Here is a 25,184-nt window from a genome sequence, read left to right as displayed (position 1 = left end):
TTCTTCTACCTTCACTAATGCCACTGGCTTGGCTTCTTTTACCATATCTTTTCCCACAGCGCCTCTCTATAACAACCAGCACTGTGATTTTACATGTCCCACTTTACCACAGTGGAAACACCAGAGGCCTTTCACCTCCTTTCTACCCTCTTGGGCTTCTTTTTATTCGGTGGTAAATTCTTATCGGTGCTCTTTACTCTTGGTTTCGTAGTGTAGGATCTCCCCTTCTCCCAACTTCTATCCCTCACAGGAGGAAATTCTGGCCGGAAGCTTGCCTTATGCACCAACATGTACTCATCTTCTAATCTTGCTATCTTTCTCACTTCTTAAACTTTTTGTTCCTCCACATTAATTCTTATCACCTCTGGAAGTGAGTTTTTAAACTCCTCCAGCAGAATAATTTCTCTTCGCCTAAAAAGGTCTTGTCTATTTTCAAAGCACCCACCCACCGATCAAAACGACTATGTTTAATTCTTCTGAACTTAACAGAAGTCTGATGTGGTTCCTTCTTTGTGTTTCTGAACTGTTGTCTATGCGCTTCTGGTACCAATTCATAAGCACTTAAAATAGCCTGTTTAATTTCTACATAATCTCTTGACCCCTCATCTTACAATACGGCAAATACCTCACTAGCTCTGCCTACAAGTTTGGTCTGAACGAGCATCACCCATAAATCCTCGAACCACTCCATCTGCTTAGCCAATTTTTCAAATGAAATCAAGGCGGCTCAACATCTTTCTCATCAAAATGTGGCAGGCTTGTGACATATTTATATCACTACCTTCTCTTTTAATCTCCATCCTGTTAACTTGACTTTGCTGACTAAGTTGCAACTTCAAGTTCAAATTCTCTGTTTTTGCACATCTAAGAACCTTCTCTCTCCCCTCATCTTCTGACTCATTTTTCCTCAATTGTAATTTAAGGTTTTCTACCTATACTGCACTTATCTGTTTCTCTGACACACCTAAGTGCTTGAGTAATTCTCTGATAATTCCAGTTTTACTTTTGTCCTTGGTTAAGCCCAAATCTAAATTGCCAATTCTAAAAGTATGACCTTTTTCTTTCTTTCTAAACTTTCTTGGCAAATCAGAGAATCATCTTCATATTCCAGAACCTCTCTAGCAATTTTAGGTGCCATTTCTCTCACTTTTAAATCAACCACACGTCACTGAAATTACAAATTGTCTCACCTACGTTTTATTTAAAGATCTAAGACACTAATCTACAAGTGCTTAAATCTGCTGGGATCTTTCTTATCCCCCAAATCCATTCAAATCTATCTAAACCAGTTCAAATCATGGATGCGAGCCCCTAAACTATTACGACATGGGGTACACCCTCCTGCTTATTTAAAACTAGCAACACAAGATTTACCAAGCAAAATAATCTGAAAATTTGAGGTCAAGAACTATTCAGAGTAGAAATTAACAAATTTATTTCTTAAGGTATAACAGAGAATAATTAACTAACAACTATTTTACAACTCCTTCCTCTCACCTGTTACCTTCCCCTCTGGAGTACTAGTCCAATAAACCCTTGATTAAGATTTACAAAACAGAACTTCTTATCTCAAAACCAGGTAGCTTTCGGTTTTCTGTATTCCTGTCTTTTCCTCTTCATGGCAGTTCTCCTCTCAAATGTTCGATTTTCCCCAGCCTTATACTCCAAAACACTGGATTAGAACATAGAACAATACAGCACACAACAGGCCCTTCGGCCCATGATGTTGTGCCAAACATTTGGCCTAGCTTAAGCACCCATCCATGTACCTATCCAATTGCCGCTGAAAAAGGTCCAATTGTGTCATTCCTTTTAAGATTGTCAATATACTCCATTCAAACGCAATTGGAGTTTGGTATTTTTCGGGGTATAATTTAAACTGATTGGCCTAATTCAAATCTGTTTTGTCATTTCCAGGCAACCAGCTACCTCAGTATCTGGAGCACACATTACATTGCATCTTACTGAGAACACTTGGTGCTGTCACTGCGAGCTTTTAAACTCTTAAAATGTATAATACACCCACATCTTCATAACATGGGCAGCATCTGAGGAGAATCGATGTTTCGGGCAAAAGCCCTTCATCAGCAATGTGCAGATCCTGATGAAGGGCATTTCCCAAAATGCCGATTTTCCTGTTCCTCAGATGCTACCTGACCTGCTGTGCTTTTCCAGCACCACACTCTCGACTCCTTGTGACAGCTTTGAATCCCTGCAGTGCACAGACACTACTTAGCTCATTCAGTTTACATCAACCCTTGAGGGAGCATCCCAGCCAGACCCCCACCCTGCCCACGTAACCCTAAATTTACCCTGATTAATCCAGCTAGCCTGCACATCTCTCAACATCAAGAGGCAATTTACATGGCCAATCCACTGAACCTGCACGTCTTTGAACTGCAAAGAAACCGGAGCATCCAACAGAAAATCATGTAGATGCAAGCAGAATGTGCAAAGTTCACATTGTCACCAGAGACTGGAATCATACCCTGCTCCCTGGTGCTATGAGGCAGCAGTGCTAACCACCAAGAAGGTGCCATCTTTCAGCAGAAAGATTAAACCAAGATCCCACATGAAGGTAATTATAAAAAGGATTTCATGGTATTATTTTATATTTGTGGGTGCACCTACCGCACATGGATTGCGGCATTTCAAGGCGGCAGCTTAACACTACATTCTGAAGAGAATTGGGGATAGACAATAAATACTGGCCAGCCAGCGACATTCATCCCACAACAGAATATAAACAGAACAGGGGAGCTATCTGTAATATCTTGGGTAAATTACTGTTGGCCAAAGAGGTGACAAATTAGTGTTTGCAAACTTTCTCTGTGCAAATTCACTGTTGCATTTCATCATCATAGAATCACAGAATCCCTACAATGTAGAAACAGGCCATTCAGCCTATCAAGTCCACACTAACCTCCGAAGAGCATGTCACCCAGACCCACTCTATTCCTATAATCATGCAATTCCCATGGCTAATCCACCTCACCTGCAAATTCCTGGACATTATGGACAATTAACCATGTCCAATCAACCTAATCTGCAAATCTTTGGACTGTGGAAGGAAACCAGAGCACCTGGAGGAAATCCACGCAGACACAGGAGAACGTGCAAACTCCACACAGATAGTCACCCAAGGGTGGAATTGAACCAGAGTCCCAGGTGTTAAGGTAGCAGTGCTAACTACTGAGCCACTGTGCTGCTTTACAATAAAGTAAGGACCATACTTCAAAAGAACTTTAATCGGTTAAAAGTGCATTGATGCCTTTCATTATCTCAAGCTACTATAAAACTGTGTCTTACTTTAAGATAATAGTCCTTGCAAAACAAAAATTCACTGAATGTATTTGGATCGGTCTTCCATAGTTGTGATAAGGAGCTTTATAATAAAATTCTTATACGGGATGTGTGCATCACTCGGCCAGAATGTATTGTCCATTGGGAACTGCCGATGTGAAGGTGATGATGAGAAGCTTTCTTGAACCATTTGGAATGTAGGCTCACCTATGTTGCAAGGAGAGAATGCCAGGAGTTTGACTCTCAGTGAAGGAACCAGAATATATTTCCAAAGCAGGATGGAGGGGGACTTTGAGGGCACTTGCAGGTGGTAGCTGCTACTCTTTTCCTTCTAAATGGTAATAGTTGAGCATTTGGAAGGCACTTTCTAAGAAGCCTTGGGATGAACTTCTGCAATACATCTTGCAGATGGCACACACTGCTGAGTGAACGTAGTGCCAATAAACCAGGTTGCTTTGTCCTGGATGGTGTGAAGTTTCACTGATCCAGACAAATGGGAAGTATTTCATCACACTCCTGACTTGTGCCTTGTAATGGTAGGCAAGCTCTGGGGAGTCAGAAGGTGAGGCAGGTCGAAGTGCTTCTGAATTTCATTCTTGAAATATCTAGTTCTAATTTCTTGATCATGCTTCCTACACTGGACTCCCAATTAGAAGAAAGTGATCCTCCCAATCTACCCTACGAACTCCCCACAACATCTTTAATCTCCTAAATGATGATGAATGCAATCTCAGTTTGTGTAATCTCTCTTCATAACTTAACTCTTACAACCTAAATATCATTCTGGCAAATCAAACTGCACTCAGATGCCTTTTTAAATCCACATCCGTAATGTTCACAGCAGAACTTGTGTCAAGATTCTTAAGTCCTTGGCACATTGGTGAGATTATGCTGAACTTAGTTAAATATTGCTGGAGTAGTGTACAGGTTGGAGTAAAACCTCTTTAGGAAGGATGTAAATGCACTGAAGAAAGAGGAGAAAACAAATTGCGCCAGAGATGAGAAACTACAGTTATAAGAATAGATTGAAGAGGCTGGGACAGTTTCCTTTGGAGAAAGGTGAGGAGATAGCAGCTTCCAAAATCAAAAGGAGTCTGGTCAGTGTCAATGGAGAGAAACATTCCCTCCGAGGGCGGCACAGTGGCTCAGTGGTTAGCACTGCTGCCTCACAGCACCATGGTCCCATGTTCAATTCTAGCCTCAGGCAACTGTCGGTGTTGAGTTTGCACATTCTCCCAGTGTCTGCGTGAGTTTTCTCCGGGTGCTCCGGTTTCCTGCCACAGTCCAAAGATGTGCCGGTCAGGTGAGTTGGCCATTCTAAAATTACCCATAGTGTTAGGTACATTAGTCAGAGGGAAATAGGTCTGGGTGGGTTACTCTTCAGAGGATCAGTGTGGACTGGTTGGGCTGAAGGGCCTGTTCCCACACTGTAGGGAATCTAATCTAAAGTAAGGAGGATTGACAGCCCAAGGGAGGGCTGGCAAGGAATGGCAGAAGAACTAAACATTAAGCAAGAAAGATCTTTCCACACGGTGAGTAGGTAGATCCTGGAAGTGTTGCAAAGGTAGATACAATTCAGGTATTTCACAAGGGAATTAGATGACCATTTAAAATAGAACATCATTCAGGATGATGGAGAAAAGCTGGAATGGTCAGAGAGCTAATGCAAATATCATGTGCCAAACAGCCTCCTTCTGCACCATAACAATTGTCATTGAGGTTTTCAAAGAATTCTCTTCAACTGATCAGGCACTTAAACACATTTGTCCATCAATATATGACAGTCTGCATTTTTCCACTGACTTAAGCAGTCAGCAAACTTACCTGAAGTCCACCTCAGCCAGAGTTTCTAATAGCTCCGTCCTCACTAGCCAGTAAGAGTTATTCTTCAAGGTCAAGAGGTCAATCATGAGCTGCAAACCCAGCTCGCTGTAGCTGCTGTTGCAGAGGCTTGTGATACAGTGCTAGGAAGAAGGAAATCAGATGAAAACAACCATACTCAACGAGCCCAGGGCAAAATCTAAATTATACAAAGGTTCAGAGTTGGACAACAATACATCAAATTAAAGTTTTTAAAATATTGTCATGGAAAGTGGGTGTCACTGGTTGGGCCACACTTATTACCCACCCAGAGTTGTCTTTGAGAAGATGGTGGTGAGCTGCCTTCATGAACAACTGCAGTCGATGTGCTGTAGTTACGACCACAGTACCATTAGGGAGGGAAATCTTGGATTATGACCCAGTGACACTGACGAAACAGCAACATATTTCCAAGTTAGGATAGTATGTTTGCAGGTGGTTGCTCTAGATGATGGTTGTCAAGCGGTTTGAAGCTGCTGTCTAATGCACCTTTGCATATTACTTTAAGCAACACAAGAATGGAGACCAGGAATAGACAATTCAGCCCCTTGAGCCTTCGCTGCCATTTAATGCAATCATAGCTGATCTCATGTTGGCCTCAACTTCACTTCCCTGCCTGCTCCCATGACCTTTCAACCCATTACTAATTAAAAATCTGCCCATCCCCTCCTCAAACTTACTCAATGTTCCAGCATCTAGTTCACTATGTTCGTGGATTTCTAAGATTCACGAACCTTTCAGACATGTAATTTCTCGTCTGTTTTCAATCTGCTACCTCTTATCCTAAAACTATGACCTTTCGATGCAGGTATAGTCAGTTACAACATTTTAAAGACATTTGGACAGGGTACACAAGTAGCCAAAGGTTTAGAGGGATACAGGCCAAGCACAGGCAAATGGGACTAGCTTAGTTTGGGAAACTTGGTCAGCATGGACAACATCCAACGAGCAGCGAAATCGACGTTTCAGGCAAAAGCAATTCATTAGGAATAAAGGGCTTTTGCCTGAAGTGTCGATTTCGCTGCTCATTGGATGCTGCCTGAACTGCTGTGCTCTTCCAGCACCACTAATCCAGAATCTGGTTTCCAGCATCTGCAGTCATTGTTTTGACCAGCATGGACAAGTCGAACCGAAAGGTCTGTTTCGTGCTGTACAAGTCTATGACTATGAGATTTCCTCTCATTCTGCAAAACTAGACAGAGAATATATTTAAATTGCTCAATCTCGTCATAAAACAAACCTTGCATCTCTGGAAACAATCTAGTGAACCTCCTCTGAACCACTTCCAGTACAACTATATTCCTTAAGTAAAGGGATCAAAACTGTATACAATACTCCAGATAAAGTTTCACTAGAAACCTTCTGTGTTGACGAGAGTGAGAGCATTCAATACACTACAGGGGGTGACTTTCTAGTTTCTGGCTACAGGCCATTGTGAACACAATGGAAAACAACCATAATATTGCCATTATCTGAAATACTCATTTTAGAAATCATCAACGATCACCTTAAATGAAATTCTAAACACTATACGCTCAATTTGCCAACTTTACCAGGTAAAGATCACCACAGAAAAACAGATGGAAACCATCCTGCAGAAGTATTTTCAAATGTCTGCTGATTTGGGATATTGTGGTTGAAGTTCTCTGGTAACCCACCAGGTGGCAGATTCATCCCCCAAATGAAGACCAAAGCTGCTGAAAACCAACAGCTCGCCTATCAGAAGTACTGGGTGGGTGGGCAGGTAAAGGAAGGAGGGAGGGGGGAAATGCACTAGTACAATTAGTCAGTTCTTCTATAACACAATTGCACTTTTGTGCAACCCAACATTATGGAAAGACCACACTTTACAAAACAATGCCTAAAGTGTTGGTGCCGTACAGCCAATATAGGTTTTATAAGTTTGCACTTTAGAAACAGCATCCCCAATATGTCAACTGCATTACAGCAATTTGCTTTGACAAAACACACTTTATAACAAAATGACGTATAAACTGTCAAAGGCAATAATCTCGGCAATTCTGGAATCAATGGGCATCAGTGGGCAAATCCGCCAGTGGTTAGAGTCATACCTGACATACAGGAATGATTTGGAGATGCCGATGTTGGACTGGGGTGTACAAAGTTAAAGATCACACAACACAGGTTATAGTCCAATAGGTTTAATTGGAAGCACACTAGCTTTCGGAGCGACGCTCCTTCATCAGGTGATTGTGGAGGGCTCGACCGTAACAGAATTTAAAGCAAATATTTGCAGTGTGATGTAACTGAAATTATACATTGAAAAATTGATTGTCTGTTAAGCCTTTCATCTGTTAGAATACAGTGATAGTTTCACTTCTTTCAAAAACCCTTTTTTTTCAAAAATTTGCATTCTTGGGTTAGCTGTTAACAATGGTGATAGCTAGACAATGTGTTGAAGGTGTTAGCCCACTGTGTTCTCCGTCTATGACCTGATGTTTAGATCGAATCTAATCTTAAAAAGTGAGATAACAGAGTTCTACATGAATGCATGCAGTTTTTGAGCAAAGTGCAATGTAACTCTGCAAGTACAAAATCACCCCACAAAATGTGTGCGTATGTTCCCCTCCCAGTTGGGGAACACTTCAGTGGTCCAGGACATTCAGCCTCGGACCTTCGGGACAGGCAACAGAGGAAAGTTGCCGAGCAAAGGCTCATAGCCAAGTTCAGTACCCATAGGGAGGGCCTCAACTGGGACCTTGGGTTCATGTCACACTACAGGTGATCACCATTGCACCGCACACGCACACTCACACATATTTTGTGGGGTGAATTTGTACTTGCAGAGTTACATTGCACTTTGCTCAAAAACTGCTACCATTCATGTAGAACTCAGTTATCTCACTTTTTAAGATTAGAATCAATCTAAACATCAGGTCATAGACAGAGAACACAGGGGGCCATCACCTTCAACACATTGTCTAGCTCTCACCATTGTTAACAGCTAACCCGAGAATGCAACTTTAAAAAGAGGTTGTGATTTACAAATGAAAGAAGTGAAAATATCACTGTATTTTAACAGATGAAAGGCTTAACAGACAATCAATTTTTCAATTTATAATTTCAGTTACATCACACTGTAAATTTTTGCTATAAATTCTGTGTTACGATCGAGCCCTCCACAATCACCTGATGAAGGAGCGTCGCTTCGAAAGCTAGTGTGCTTCCAATTAAACCTATTGGACTATAACCTGGTGTTGTGATTTTTAATGACATGCAGCAAGATAGTCTTGGTTACTGGGGGTCAGTTATCTCAGCTCCATGACAACTCTGCAGGAGTTCCTCAGGTTAATGGCCTAAGCCCAACCATTTTGAGCCATTTTATCTATGCCCTTCCCTCCATCATAAGGCCAGAAGTAGGGCTTGTTTGCCAATAACTGCATAACGTTCAGCACCATTCACAACTCCATGGATACCGGAACAGTCTATGTTCAAATGCAACAAGTTCTAGACAATTCCCAGATTTGGACTGACAAGTTGCAAGTAACACTTGAGTCATACAATGCCAGGCTATGACTATCACCAATAGCAGATAATCTAACCACCACCACTTGACATTCAATGGTGTTACTATCACTGAATCCCCCATTATCAACATCCTAGGGGCTACCATTGTACAGAAACACCAATAAACACACAGTGGCTACAACAGCAAGTCAGAAGCGAGGAATATTGTAGCAAGTAACTCACCTCTGAACTCACGAAAGCCAATCCATCATCAACAGGGCACAAGTCATGAGTGCGATGGAATAATGCCCACTTGCCTGGATGGGGACAGCTCCAACAATACACAAACAGCTTGACGCCATCCAAGAGAAAGCAGCCTGCTTGATTGGCGCCAGATCCCCAAACATCACTCCTTCCACCATCCACACTCAATGGCATTAGTACATACTATCTAGAAGATGCACTGCAGAAATTCACCAAATATCTTCAGACTGCACCTTCCAAACCTGTGACCACTTCCATCCAGATAGACAAGGGCAATAGATACATGGGAACACCACCACCTTCAAGTTCCTCTCCAAGCCAGTCACCATCTGGATTTGGAAATACATTGTCATTCCTTCACTGCTACTGGATCAAAATCGTTGAATTCCCTCTCTAACCGCATTGTGGGTCAACCCACAGAAGGTGGACTGCAGCAGTTCAATAAGGCAACTCATCACCACCTTCTCAACAGCAACTAGGGATAGGCAATAAATGCTAGCCAGCCAGCAACATCCACATCCTACAAATGAGTTTTTTTTTAAAAAATCAAAGCCAAAAAGCCTTGGCAGTTCAAGGCGACACTTTCTCCAAGGCAACTGGGAATGAACAATAAACGCTGGCACTTTAATGAATAGAACAGACAGAGAAGGTTCACTTGACTCATTCCTAGGACAAAGGGTTCATCTTACGAAGAAAGGCTTAACAGATTCGGCCTATATCCAGTGGAATTTAGAAGAATGAGAGGTGATTTAATTAAATCTTGTAAAACGCATCTGGATAGGGTGGATTCCAGGATAATGTTTCCTTTGGTGGAGGACTAAAACTAAAATAAAGGTTAGGCTGGTTCACTGTGCAAGATACTGTAGCATAGTGATTATACAACCAGGTAAGCACTCTCTAGGTCAGGGCTAATAATCCACAGGTTGAATGCTCAATTTCCATCAGACAGCCTGAAAATAAAACTGGCTTAAAGTTAAAGTACAGAGTATGACAGTAAGAGATGAACACATATGTACCCGGACTGCAGCACAAGCCAGTTTGCAGGTGACAGAGGATTTATCCTTCAATGTTTTCTGAAGTAAAGGCACACAATCCTCCAACGAGACGCCATGTCCTGAAAATGAAGAACAAGGAACAGGTCTCTCATATTTTAGGAAGAAAGGTTTTAATAATTTGCACTTATTAGCTTTTGCACACACTATTAACTTTTAGCACAATTCCAAGCAGTTGTAGGAAGGAAATTTCAGGAGGGTGATTAAACATGTGCCTTAGCAGTTAAGTTTTCAAAGAGACTTTTAATGGAAGAGAAAGTGTAGCAAAGTGAAGAGGTACAGAGAGAGACGTCAGGAGCTGAATAAATCACTTCACGACCAGTGGTACATCAAAGGACCAACAGTGCCCAAAGCTCTCTACCTCTGGGGTTTCTCACATTTTTGTGTCTGAATACTAGGATGATGATGTCAGCGTGTATGAAGGGGCATAACTACAAATTGAGCGGTGATAGGTTTAAGACAGATGTCAGAGACAGGTTCTTTACTCAGAGTGGTAAGGGTGTGGAATGCCCTACCTGCTAATGTAGATAACTCAGCCACATTAGGGAGATTTAAGCAATCCTTGGATAAGCACATGGATGATGATGGGATAGTGTAGGGGAACGAGCTGAGAATAGTTCACAGGTCAGCGCAACATCGGGGGCTGAAGAGCCTGTTCTACGCTGTATTGTTCTATGAACCTGAAGATTGATTGATTAAAATTGCATTGATTCATTGCAAATGCATCATACACCTCCCAGAATAGCAGAAGGAAAACTAGAAGTACAGTTAAGACCATAAGGTACAGAAGGAGAATTAGGCCTTTTAGTCCATCAAGTCTACTTCACTATTCTGATATGTTTCTCAAACCCATTCTCCTGCCTTCTCCCCATAATCCTTGATTCCACTGCTAGCAAAGAACCTGTCTTATATACAATAAATAACTTGGCTTCCACAGTCTCCTGCAGCAATACATTCTGCACATCAGGCTAAAGAAATGTCGCATTTCTGTTTTAAAGGCCCCTTCACTCCAATGCTGTGCCTTTGAGTCACAGTCTTTCCTACTAGTGGAAACATCTTCTCCGCGATCACTCTACCCAAGCCGGAGTTCTAAGTTTCAAATGAGAACACCCCCTCATCCTTCTAAACTCGGGAATTTAGACAGAGTCCTCAGCGGCTCATCATTTGACAAGCCGTTCATTCCCAGAATCGCTCTTGTAAACTTTGTCTACTATTTCCCCAATGCCAGCAGATTACAAAAGGATCTTGATTAGATGGGCCAATGGGCTGAGGAGTGTCAGATGGAGTTTAATTCAGACAAATGCAAGATGCTGCATTTTGGGAAAGCAAATCTTAGCAGGACTTATACACTTACTGGTATAAGGGAGTGTTGCTGAACAAAGAGACCTTAGCGTGCAGGTTCATAGCTCCTTGAAAGTGGAGTCGCAGGTAGATAGGATAGTGAAGGCGGCGTTTGGTATGCTTTCTTTTATTGGTCAGAGTATTGAGTACAGGATTTGGGAGGTCATGTTGCAGCTGTACACGACATTGGTTAGGCCACTTTTGGAATCTTAAATGCAATTCTGGCCTTCTGTTAGAAAGATGTTGTGAAACTTGAAAGGGTTCAGAAAAGATTTACAAGGATGTTGCCAGAGTTGGAGGGAGCTATAGGGAGAAGTTGAACAGGCTGGGGCTGTTTTCCCTGGAGTGTCAGAGGCTGAGGGGTGACCTTATAGAGGTTTGCAAAATTATGAAGGGCGTGGATAGGGTAAATAGGCAAAGTCTTTTCCCTGGGGTGGGGGAGTCCATAGGTTTAGGGTGAGAGGGGAAAGATATAAAAGGGACCTAAGGGGCAACTTTTTCATGCAGAGGGTGGTACATATATGGAATGATGTGATGGAGGAGAGTACACTTGCAACATTTAAAAGGCATCTGGATGGGTATACGAATAGGAAGGGTTTGGAGGGATATGGGCCAGGTGCTGGCAGGTGGGACTAGATTGGGTTGGGATGTCTGGTTAGCATGGGCGAGTTGGACCGAAGGATCTATTTCCATGCTATACATTTCTATGACTATGTAGTTCTCTAGATACAGGGCCCAAAACTACTCAACATTCCAAATGTGGTCTGACTAGAGACTTTTACCGCTTAGGATGTATATGTCTGCTCTTATATTTAGCCCTCAAAATGAATCCTGACATTGCAATTGATGCCCTAACTACCAACTTAAACTGCATTTTAAATTTAAGAGAATCCTGAACTAGGACACACAGTCCCTTTGTGCTTCACGATTTCCAAAGCCTTTCCCCACTTAGGGAAAAAAAGTTTACTTCTATTCTTCTTAATAAAGTTCATAATCTCACACTTTGCCACACTGTATTCCATCTGCCAATTCTTTGCCGGCTCTTCCAACCTGTCAAAGTACTTCTACAACCTCTGCCTATCTTGGTGTCAAATTTAGCAATAACGCCCTTATAGTTCCTTAGTCCAAATCATCCATGTATAACATGAATAGCCGTGGTTGCATCACTGACCCCTGCAGAACTTCACTAATCACCAGCTACCATCCTGCAAAGGAACCCTTTCTCCCCACTCTCTGCCTTCTGCCAACATGTTTTTCAATTGAGCAATTGCTAAGAGTATGCAGTAATACAGCAGCCCTGGAACGAAACCTGAAGAGAGCTAGAGATGAAATTAAAAGCCATGTGAAACATTCTACTTGCCTGTTGTGCCTCGTACTGTGGCAAGCCAATTTTCTGGATTAAACCGAGTCTTGGTCAGAACCGAGTGAATGAAGGTTGAAGAGAGAAGGGCAGTGGCACCTCTGATCTGTGGATCTCCATGGTCGACATACTTTAAAATATCCGATATGCACTGCTCCTCTGCAGAATGAATGGAATCAAAGATATGTATTTTACCTCTGATATATTCACAAGATACCAGGAGGATGAAAATGTGTTGGAGGAAGTTCAAAGAAGGTTTATTAGACCATTAACTGGAATAAGTAGACTGTCTGATGACCGAAGGTTGAACAGGCTGAGTTTGTACCCAAAGGAGTTTAGAAGAGCAACAGGCAACTTGATTGAGGCGCACAAGGCCCTGAGTGGTGCATATGAAGAGGAAATTTCTTCTGTTGGGAGAATTGAGAAGATGGGGTCACTGTTTAAAATCCGGTGTCACCCATTTAAAATAGGGATTTAATGAAATGTTTTCTGAGCATTGGGAGTCTTTGGAACCCTCTTCCTGAAAAAGGATGTAAGAGCAGTCATTGAATATTTTAATGCAGTGGTAGATAGACCCTTGTTAAACAAGGGGCTGAAGGGTTAATCAGGAGTAGACAGGAATATGGATCTGAGATTACAGTCAGATCAATGATCTTTCTGAAATGTGGAGCAGGCTTGAAAGGCTAGAAGGTCTACTCCTGCTATACATGGTCAGAAATCACAACACCAGGCTATAGTCCAACAGATTTATTTCAAATCACAAGCTTTTGGAGTGTTGCTCCTTCATCAGGTGCAGTCACCTTTCAAAGGAGCAGCGCTCAATAAGGTTGTGATTTGAAATAAACCTGTTGCACTATAACCTGGTATCATGTGACTTTGTTCACCACAGTCCTGCTATACATGCTCATACTGGAAATAACAGATTGATTCACTATTATATACCACAGTATAGTGATCATGCATCTGGACTATCAAGCCACACATCAGGACGAATAACCCACAATATGAGAGCTCAAATTCCATCATGGCAGTCTGAGAAGAGCTCTGATCAGTTATTTTAGAAATCTGATATTGTCAGCAGTTAACAGCAACAATGAGGCTGTCGGATTGTCAAAAGTACAACTGGCTTCTTGACCATCCTTTCGGAAAGGAAAGATGAAGCCTTTACTTGATCTGGATGATCAAGGTTGACTCAAAAACTGCCTGGAAACCATTCTCAACAAGGGGTAGACAATAAATGCCAGTAGTGTCAGGATGTACTCATCATCTATTAAGACTTCAGCTTACAAAGCAGATCCTTTACTCGAAGCAAGTTGAGTGCACTTTCATTTAGTATTTGGAAGAGCTATGCCAGGGATCATACCAACATAGTGAATGTGTTTACCTCTTACTTTCAAAGTTTTGTTTTCATTAACACAGTCTATAAATTTCCAGTCTACAATGTGTGTGTTGAGAATAAACTCAGTAGGAATAAACTTCATCTAAAAACAGAATATCCTCGAAATAGAAAAGGTGGCTGCAGCTCATTGTTATTCACTCTCAACATTAGCCACTCCTGCATCTTCCAGATAAGCTGCTTGCTACTTTAATCAGACTTCCAGCTTTTGCAATTATTTCTTTCTCTACTGCCACACAATAAATTGTAGCTAACAGTTTCCTAAAAAACAAGCATACTTGCAAGCCAAAGCTTCCAACATTAATTTGCAAGTTTTGCTTTGAAATGAAGGAATAACTGAAAGAGCATTCAAACAAGTTTCCTATTTACTTATTGCAAATTCGACAAAGGAAATGGAAGAATCATTCATTACTATATCAAAGGGGCACATTCTCTCAACAGATGATTATGAAGGCAGATACTTGACAAACATTTAAAAAGGAAAGTACTACAAGCATTGCAAAGCTGAAATACAAAGTCGCTGGTTTTACTTAAATGGTCGAGCAGCATCTTTGGAAAACTAAAAAGATTTCAGGATGGCAACGTTTCATCAGAAAGATATCCAATTTGTTGACCTGAAAACATTTCATTTGCTATTTCCTCTAAGATACCGTAACAGCTGCTGAGTATTTCAAGCTTGTTCTATTTCTCTAACATAACAGACATCACGAATCATGAATAAAAAGCAAAAAAAAAAATTGCAGATGCTGGAAATCTGAAACAAAGAGAATGTTGAGAAACTCAGCAGGTCTGGCAGCATCTGTAAAGAAATAAAAACAAGTTAATGTTTTATTCCAGTATGACCCCTCCTCAGTTCCCAAGTTCTTCTTTCCACAGATGCTGGCAGACCTGCTGAGTTTCTCCAAAATCGTGATCATCTATCAAAGAGGAGGATGAGAATGGAGTGGTTGTGGGGAGGGCAGGACAAGAGAGATAAATGTTGAGGTGGAAGAGAGAGTGAGAGATGTCGCTGGCACCCTTCAATATCAAACTGAAGAAGTAATCAATGAACCATGTCATGCTAAATGCACTCGTTAATTAGAAACATTATTTTTCCATTACCTTGACTCTCTAGAACTTCAAGTGGGGTCCTATACAGTTTAATGAAGAAAGCCTCAGGATGAAGTCCAATTGCTGCTCCAACACAACTCACTGCCAGTGCTTTGACACTGACCCTCACTTCTCTGTCAGGGATAAGACCTATATCAAGGCAAAGTTCAACATAAGGATCAATATTGTGCAGAAAAAAAAACAATAGTGCACATTCAAGTCACGCAGATTATCTTGCTTACCATTCTTCTGTCCCATTAAAAGAAACGATGCACTAAGGAGACGAACACAATGGACCAAAGGGGCAGCATTCTCATCTGTATAATGACCAATGTCGCCTTTTACCCGGCAAGGCTGCTTTTGGATAAAAAACAAACAAGTGTACAATTTTTGTGCTGATGAAATCAAACACTGCACTTTTCTAGAATGCAGAGCCATCAGGTATTTTACTTAAGACTCTTACTGGTCATTTAGCTGCTGAAATGAATAGCAGACCAGTTCTGATCAGAGCAGTCCAACCTTATATGTTTTATCACCTTTGTTGACCTTAGCAAGAAATACCATAATTGACCTCAGAGTTACGCAAGAGGGAATTGGCCACCAAGGATTGGAGAAACCACAAGATTTTGGACATTTGTACTCCACCTTGAAGTACCTAAGCACGTTCCAGAAAATAAGGCTGTGAAACACAATTAGTACGTGGAAAGTGAATATTTTGAGAAACTTAGTGGAAACACAAAGCATGCAAAAATCCCAAAACGTAAAATGAACCACAGTTATTACGCCACAGGAAGTGGTTTATCAATAGCTGCTGAGTGAGCAAACAGGACAACCTAACTCTTGCAGATTACAGGAAAATTCTGCAATTATATAAATTAGCTTGTGTTGACTTCAAAATTGGAGGAATAACTTTAATTTCTATAGTACTTTTCTAGAACTGACAACCGGAAGCGGCAGAGACAAACCACTACAAATGCCGGAGGAAACATCACAGAAGCGCTTCACGGGAGGCTCCCAAGCACTGAGGATGTCACCTAGACAGGGGACGAAACGTTTGCAACACAAATTCCCAGCTCGGCGATCAGAACCACAACACCAATTAACCAACACCACTAAAAGTTGATTGAAGGAAGGAATGCTGCCAAATAGAGAATTAGGTATCTTTTCTGGACCATAAACAGATAGAAGGTTTAAGGTTTATCTAAAAGATCACACCTTCAACAATGCACCAACTTCTTGGTACTGCCCAATGTAACTTAAGATGCTATGTTCAGGATCCAGAACGTAACTGAGAACCCCAATTTTCTAACTAATTAAGTTCATACAATCATACAACACAAAACAGGCCCTTTGGTTCATCAAGTCCGTACTGTCCGTGTATCATCCTCTGGGTGAAAAATATACCTCAAGTTTCTCTAAAGTGAAAGGTGGGAGGTTTAAAGTTATACTTTCTCGTTACTGACCCTGCAACTAAATAGAACAGCTCTTTTCTATTGACCTCATCAGCACCCTCAATCTTATACACCCCTATCAAGTAACCCCCTCAACACTCTGTTCCAATGAAAACAACCAGAGTTTATCCAGCCTCATTTCATAATTGAAGTGCTCAATCCCAGCAACATCCTAGTGAACCTCCTTTGCAAATACATCTTCCCTATAAGGTAGCGACCAGAACTGCCCACAGTACTCCAGATATAACCAAAATACTATACAGTTCCCTGCTCTTATAATCTACGCCTCATTCACTTAATGCAAATTTACTCAATTGTTAGTAGCCAAGATTCACGTTATAACTTGAGATATAAAAATAGAAAATGCAGGAAATATCCATACTGAGAGAAGCAAGAGTCAGTTCCGGTTAATGACAGTTCATCAGAACCAAATGGCATGTTATCAATCTGAAACCTTAAGGCTTTCCTCTCCACATATGCCGAGTGTGAGATGAGTGGTGTTCCACAGGGGTCAGTGCTGGGAACTTCTCAGTTCATGATCTACATAAATGATTGAGAGGAAAACATAGATGATCTAATTAGTAAGTTTGCAGATGATACAAAGATTAGTGGAGTTGTCAGAGGATACAGCAAGATATAGATCAGTTGGCAACATGGGAAGAAAAATGGCAGATGGAGTTTAATTCCAACAAATGGGAGGTGATGCATGCTGGAAAGTAAAGTACAGTTGAAAATTATACAGTAAATGGTTGAACCCTTTGGAGTATTAATATGCAGGGGTATCTGGGTGTGCAGGACCACAGATCACTAAAGGTGGCAATGAAGGTAGATAAGATAGTTATGTCATGCTTACCTTCATGGGAAGGGGCAATAAGCATAAGGTTAGGCAAACTGCTGCAACTTTATCGAATTTTAGTTTGGCCACACTTGGAAAATTGCCTATAGTTCTAGTCACCACACTACCAGAAGGACGTAGATGCTTTAGAGAGGGTACAGAAAAGGATTACCAGGATGTTGTCTGGTATGGAAGATTTTCACTGTGAAGAAAGGTTGGATAAACTGGATTTGTTTTCACTGGAACGCAGGAGGTTGAGGGGGTAACCTGATATAAGTCTAAAAGATTGTGATTGGAATGAATAGAGTAGAAAATAAGGCTTTTTCCCAGGGTGGATAGGTCAATTACTAGGGGACACGGGTTACTAGGGTTCAAGGTGCTTGGGGGTGGGGGGGGGGGGGGGGCGCGGCGGGGGGTGCTTACAACAGATGGGCGAGTAACATTTTTCATCAAAGTTGGGTGAGTGCCTGGAACATGTTGCAGAGGTGGTGAAGGAACCAGACACAATAGCAGCATTCAAGAAGCAATTGGACGTATACATGAATAGGAAGTGAAGACAGTTTTAATATGGAAGGGGAAAAAAATCTATCACCGCAGGCTTGGAGGTATGATAGGTCTGTTTCTGTGCTGTACTGTTCTTCATTCTTAACATCTTGCCTTTTTATTTTTGACTTCCAGTATCTACAATATTTTGACTTTTCATGTATGGTATTTGGTTTCACCAGATACATTGGGGCAACAAAAGGGTTCATTTCAACGTCAAGTTAATAAAGTATTAACTCAATTAACTCAATTGCCTGAATTAAAGTAGGACCCTATAGACAGAAGGTTCATGAAACGCTTCAGGTTAAAGCGAAGTCTGCAAGTATGAAACTCCCTGACATGCAAATACTATTTTAGCTTTCAACTTACCAAAACTAAATGACATTGACAATAAAACTACGGCAACATTATTTATATGAAATGCATATCTTCAAGTGAATGAGCAATTGGTGATGGCAAGACGCCACTACTCTCACCTGAACCTCTATGCTTCTTTCTAAATCCTATACCATTGTTCCCAAGCCAATATAAATTAGTTATACTTTCACTTCTGGCTCAGAATGCTCAGAGCTGAATTCTCATAAAAAGCCTTGGGCACACAATCTGGGCTGACCTAGCACAAGAGAGGGTGCAGAACAGATTCACCAGGATGTTACCTGGGCTGGTGCCATTAGCAATGAAGAGGGACTAGATAAGCTGTGACTGGAGGACTAGATTGAGCTGTGCAAAGTTACAAGGAACACAGATGGGGTTGATAAGGATAAACCTTTCCCCCTCAGAAATTAGGTGGGAGCTGGGGTCAATAGTCTGGGAGTTCCTTTTACAATAAAGAGAAGGTTTAGAGGGGATCTGAGGAAAATGCTTTTCAGCCAGAGGGCAGCGGTATCTGGAACACTCCGCCTAAAATGGTGGTAAAGGCCAAAATTCTCAAGGCCTGTAAACAAGTATTTAGAGGAGCACTCAAAATTACATTGCATTTTAATTTGGGGGAAAGATAGAAATAAAGATAGAAATGCCCAGTAGATGGAGTAAAGAGAAACATTAAGTACTTCAGATTGATGACCCTTCATCAGAATCGACGGTGTGTTTTACCAATCTGAAACCTTAATGCTTCTCTCGCCATGTACGCCAAGGACCTGCAACATCTTGCCTTTCTTTTGACTTCCAGCATCTGCAATATTCTTATTTCTCACTATGGGATATAAGACTATGAGCCAACTGCTGAAAAATGGGATTAGAGTAGCTGAATATTTGGTGACTGGTATGAACACAATAAGCTGAAGAACTTTCTTCCATACTGTAAAAGCTCTAGGACTCTATCAAGGGAGAACTGCACAACTGGGAGATGCCATTCAATAAACATCCCATTATTCGGCTCCAATATATGTTGACCATTACATAGCATTAGTACAGAATCTTCTACAGCCCCAGTCAATATACATCGTACAACCCAATTTCGTCAAAATTATCAGCTGATTTGGGAAAACTGAATAATCAGCTATTACTGAATGATTTGAAATTAGTTACTTTTTAATGCTTAACCACGTACCAGTGCCTGAGCTTCAAAAAAATATATATCGTGCAAAACCATTTAAGAGTTGTCTCCACAATAGTAAATATATTACATTTACATGATGCTGAGTATCACAAGTTTTTAAGAGGAACAATGGTGAGTTAATGCAGTGTATCTTCTAAAAAGTATACACTGTTGCCACCATGCATCGATAAAGGAAGAAGTTAATTCTTGTGGATATGGCACCAATCAAGCACTATCCTGGTTGATGTGGACCTTCTGGAGTGTTGTTGGAAAGGCACTCATCCAGGCAAGTGCACAGCATTGGAAAAACATTGACTTTTTACTTTTGCGTCTTTAAAAGCTGTGGACTATGAGGAAAGGGTAGTTTTTAAAACAGGGGTGACTGCATATCTTCATAGCAAGGAAACTGATACCTATTGTGAGCTGTTTTGTAGTTATAGATCCCTGCAATATGCAGACATGCAGGAACAGAGGAGTCATCTACAAATAAAGCTGAAGCTGACTGGTTCTCAGCTAAACGAGAAGGTGAGAACTAGAAACAAATTAGAGAGACACATACACAAAAAGAAATAGACAAGTGTGTTCTGTTGTTCTCAGGCAGAAGCTGCCTGTTCTCTGCGATAAGAAACTCAGTTTAAACTTGAAAAAGTTAACTTACCTGCAACAGTTGCTGCAAGCTAAGACTTTTGAATTTCCAAAAGTTTCAGAGACATTTTCTAGGTGAATTAATCTGTACTTCTGACAAAACAGTGCTTCCAGAGAAAGAAAAACAAACACCAAGTATCTGGCTAGCAAAAGAGAATCATTTCAACAATGAATTCGGGAAGCAAAGCGCAGTGTTGGCTGCCACACTATATGAAGGATATGGAGACTTTAGAGGGGGTGCAAAAGAGGTTTACCAACATGTTGCTGAGATTGAAGCATATTAACTAAGGAGTGATTGGGCAAACTGGGATTGTTTTTGCTAGAAATGAGACTGAGGGGCCAGCTGATACAAGTATACAAAAAAAAGTATGAGGCGCATGGATGGGGGTGGATGGAGGTCTTTTCACCCCCAGAGTGAAAATATCAATCATGAGAGGGCATAAGGTAAAAGGTGAAAGGGAGTAGGCTCAAAAAGGAACTATGCGATGCAAGGTTTTATTTTAAAAATCACACGGTGGTAGATGCCTGGAACACATCACCAGGAGAGGAAGCAGCTATAATAGCAACATTTAATAGACATTTAGACTGACACGTGAACAGGCAGGGAAGAGAGGGATAAGGACCATATGCAGACAGATGGGGATTAGTTCAGAATGGCATCATTGTTGGCACAGACAGGTTTGGCCAAAGGGTCTGTTCCTGTGCTGTACAACTCTATGTAAAGATCACAGAACTGATTTTTCAGCTTTTCCTCCAGCAATAATTCATTTTCCCTATTTGTTTGTGTATGTGTCTGAGGAGGAGTTTATAAAGGGATTAGAGTTTCAGTTATTAGTGCTGCATGCCAATGGTTTATCACTATTTACTTGTAGCTATAGAACAAGTATTTGTAATAAATATAATTCTTGTTTAGTACAAAAACCCAGCCCAGGTTTTCTACTGACCTTGGTATGAAAGTCAAGTAAATTGTGGTACTATGCAAACCCTCAAAAAAAAAGAGGCTTTAATAATTGGCACAACTCCATAAATAGTGGAGCCCAACTTACAGTAGGTTGTAACAATATTGCATCATGTCTGATGAGTGCTTTGCAGATAGTGGAAAAGCATGTCCATAGTATTTACATGGTTGGTATAATTCAGTTTCTTGTCAATGGTGACTCCTAGGGAATTGAGAGTGGGGAGATTCGCTGATCCAGATTCCCTTCTGGAAAGTACAACAGTGGCCCCACCACCTTAAGAACTTCAGTTCTAGAAGGCAGTTCACCACTACCTTCTCCAGAGAAATTAAGGTGAGCAACAAATGCTTCCCACACCCTGTAAACGAATAGTAAGGAAATACCATTAAGGATCAAGAGGCTTTAGTCTGATTCCTCCTTGTTGGAGAAGTCAGTACCTGGCAGAAATACAGTGTGAATATCGCTGAACAATTATCAGCTCAAGGAGCAAGTGAGGACTTCTGATGCTGGACAGTCAGAGTTGAAAAGTGTGGAAAAGCACAGGTTAGGTAGTGTCCGAGGAGCAGGACAGTCAGGCATAAGCCCTTCATCAGGAATGTGAAGGGAAAAGGGGCTGAGAGATAAATAGAGGCAGTGGGAGTTTGGGGGAGGCGAGGTAGTTGGGAAGGTGATCAGTAGATGCAAATGGGGGGGGGGGGGGTTAATTGCAATGAGTCAGTGGGGAGGGTGGAGCAGATAGGTGGGAAGGAATTGGACAGGCCAAAAAGTGCAGTGCCGAGTTGGGTATGGGGGGGGGGGGGGGGGGGGGGGGGGGAGAGAAGAGAGAAGAGATTTGGAAACTAGTCAGGTTGATGTCATGTGGTTAGAGCATCCCAAAAGGTAGAAGATGAGGCATTAAACCTCCAGTTGTTGGGTGGCTTGGATTTGACAGTGGAGGCGGTCCAGGACGTTGTTTGTCCTTGGAGGAGTAAGAGGGGGAATTGAAGTGGTCGGCCACAGGGCACTGGGAATGTTTAGTGCCTATGTCCCAGAGATGTTCCCTGAAACCTCCGTGAGTTGGAGTCCTGTCACCCCGATGTAGAAGAGACCACATCAAGAGCAATGGACATAGTAGAGGAGGTGCAAGAGAGTGAGATTAAAAAAACCTCAATAGTTTTTTAAAAATTTTAGATAGGCAACTGGAGGCTAGAGAGTAAAAACTGAAAAATGGGATTAGGTTGGATGACAAGATGTTCAGATTAGTTTCATTTGCTGTGCTTTACAGTACATATTCTATAATCTCTACACCTGAGTAAGCAGAGAATTCGAAAATGGTCCACTTTAGAAAACAGAGAACACTTATTAAAAAGTAACAATGTCCCAAATTGGTTCCTTCTGCAATTTAAGGCCTGATGAATAGAGTGAAGATCAATTTTTGTGTACTCTTACTACTGAATGGAAAGAATTGAAGAGAACACACAGGTTAGCCAAACTGTGCAAGTTGACAACATCAACTCTTAACTTGGTGGGAACCATGAACATTTATCATATCTGTACCAACAGCCAAAACCAAACTGCAAAACCACACACTTTAATTTAAGGGGTGGTAGGTATAGGACAGATGTTAGGGATAGATTCTTTACTCAGCGAGTCGTGAGTTCATGGAATGCCCTGCCAGTAGCAGTGGTGGACTCTCCCTCTTTATGGGCATTGAAGCGGGCATTGGATAGGCATATGGAGGATAGTGGGCTAGTGTAGGTTAGGTAGGCTTGGATCGGCGCAACAGAGGGCCAAAGGGCCTGTACTGTGCTGTATTTTTTCTATGTTTCTATGTTCTACACTAGCCCTCAGCTGTCATAGCAACTTCATACTGGCAACAGCAGTCAAGAAATTAACAAATATTGATTCATCTTAAATCAAATAGCAACAAACATAAACCTGTGCTCCACACCAGACTTTTCCCACATTCTGTCATCTCACCCTATCAACATTAAATTTACAATATTCAATCCAATGCTTCCCTGCTACACAAGGGCTTCCTGGTCTGAATTTCCAGTATTTCCTGCTTCTACAACATATTCTTAATTAATGGCTTAGTCTGTCTTGATCACATCCTTTGGTAGTCCATTACACAGGTTTACACCCTTTGTTGCAAATCTCTAGCATTCAGTCTTGCATCTACAGCTCCTGGTCCTAGAATGACTTCATAACTTTAAACATTCCATAATTTCCTATTCTAACAAAAACAAATCTATTTCTTCAGACTTTGCTTGGAATTTTTCAGTTGCAAACCACCACTCAAATGAACGCTTACTATGCTTATTCTATTGCCTCAACACTTCATGATTGTGTAAAAGCCTTATAAACCCTGTTCTTTACGTGACACCATTACATTCCAAAATAAACAGTCATTAATACAGGGAAATGCTGACTTCAAGAAGATGCAAAGCACTGTCTCACATGACCCCTAAAAAGAGCCTATCCTATTATTTTCCCCTTTGCCTGATAGAACAAGTCTCTAAGATCATTGATTACTTACGCTAAGGTTCTGATCTAACCACTGCAGAATAACTATTTACAGTTTATATTTAAAGCTACAACCAATTTTGAGTTTGCACAGTTGTTTCCAGCTCTCTGAAGCTTTTTTTTGGGGGGTGGGGGGGTGGGTAGGAGTCACCATCCTGACCTCAGGACCACAAGCCTCCTTACTATTCCCACACAAAACAATAACCTAGCTAGATTACTGTCCACGTAATGTGTGCAATGTAATATTGTTGTGAAGACCTACATTTGGACCCAAGCATTTTCACTGAGCAATTCTGACATGAGTTTGGAGAAAAATATATATATAGAGTTAACACTTCCAGAAGAGTCATATTAGACTCAAAGTACCAACTTCATTTTTTCCACCGTAAATCCTAGCGAGACCTGTGAGTTTTTCAAGCACTCTTTTTCCTTCTGATCTCCAGCCTCCACTAGTTTGATTCTATATTATTAAAACACTATATAGATTTTGCATTTAACAGGCTGGAATGGAGAGATCGTGCAGGTCACAATATCAGGAACAAGGATGACTGGCATCTGTTTTTCTTGTTGATGTATGGAAAACCTGACAACAACCTGCATTGATACAGCAATGATCAAGCAGTAAAATTTCCCCACATATGACAGAGCCAACTTCCACAAGAGCAGTATCAGAAAAACAAAATCAACCAACACTAGACTGCAAGTTGATATTAGCAACAGGTTACAAAAAGCTTGGCCAAATCTTAAAAAGGAGTACAGAAGCGAAGTAGAGAGGGAACTCTATAGTTAATACTTAGGCTGCTGAAGGCACAGTGGTCAAATTTTGGACAAAGGAAATCAGCAATGTTCAAGGGGACAGAATTGAAGGATTGTAAATCTGGGAGGATAATTAAGAAGCCAGCTTCCAAACCTATGCCCATTCCCATCTCAAAGAAAAGCACAAGGGAACACCACCATCTGCAAGTTTCTCTTCTAGCCATTCACCACTCGAACATATGAAAATATAATTACCATTCTCTCAATGTCACTGGATCTCCCTCCCTAACAGCATTGAGGGGTCTATCTATATTAAATGGCCTGCAGTGATTGAATAACACAGCTCCCATCATCTCTGCCAGACAACATCCAGCATCACACACATCCAGTTAATAAAAAGTTGTCTTAGTAACTGATGGTTTGCTATACTGTGTAATCTGATTTACTGTAACACAACAAACAGTTATGGGCAGAGATTATACAAATTAACCTTCTAAATTTGAGAGAAAAGAGGCTTAAGGATGACCTGATCAAAGTCTTTAAGGTAACAACAGGAAAAAGACAGGATAGACAAAAGATAAACTATTTCCAATGATTGGGATTCCAGAATTAGAGGTATAGTCTGATAGTTAGACTAGACCATTCAGCAAGCACTCCTACACAAAGGGTGGCAAATGTTTGGAACCCTCTTCCACAAATGGCAGTGGATGTTAGATCTGTTGTTAATTTTAAAATCAGAAATAATACCTTTTGCTTAATAAAATGTACTAAGGGATATAGGCCAAAGCCAGGTATATGGAGTTAGGCCACAGATCAGCCATGA

At 41.2% G+C, this 25,184-nt stretch overlaps 1 protein-coding gene across 14 annotated transcripts in view; it reads right to left on the bottom strand.

Annotated features, from left to right (window-relative positions):
- Positions 1-25,184, bottom strand: part of htt (huntingtin) — a 264,314-nt gene that overhangs the window by 149,214 nt on the left and 89,916 nt on the right. For 7 of the 14 annotated variants that reach the window (XM_072594050.1, XM_072594086.1, XM_072594077.1 and 4 more), the window contains 5 exons: positions 15,376-15,490; positions 15,146-15,283; positions 12,649-12,807; positions 9,912-10,009; positions 5,128-5,267 (listed from right to left, as the gene is read on the bottom strand). In XM_072594050.1, coding sequence (XP_072450151.1) covers positions 5,128-5,267; positions 9,912-10,009; positions 12,649-12,807; positions 15,146-15,283; positions 15,376-15,490 — 650 coding nt within the window. The remainder of the gene's footprint in view (positions 1-5,127; positions 5,268-9,911; positions 10,010-12,648; positions 12,808-15,145; positions 15,284-15,375; positions 15,491-25,184) is intronic. The other 7 variants (XM_072594068.1, XM_072594122.1, XM_072594104.1 and 4 more) reach the window with 1 other exon arrangement.

This window comes from Chiloscyllium punctatum, chromosome 2 (assembly GCF_047496795.1).
Source record: "Chiloscyllium punctatum isolate Juve2018m chromosome 2, sChiPun1.3, whole genome shotgun sequence".
Classification (NCBI taxonomy): domain Eukaryota; kingdom Metazoa; phylum Chordata; class Chondrichthyes; order Orectolobiformes; family Hemiscylliidae; genus Chiloscyllium; species Chiloscyllium punctatum.
This window is presented reverse-complemented; position numbering and strand designations above follow the sequence as displayed.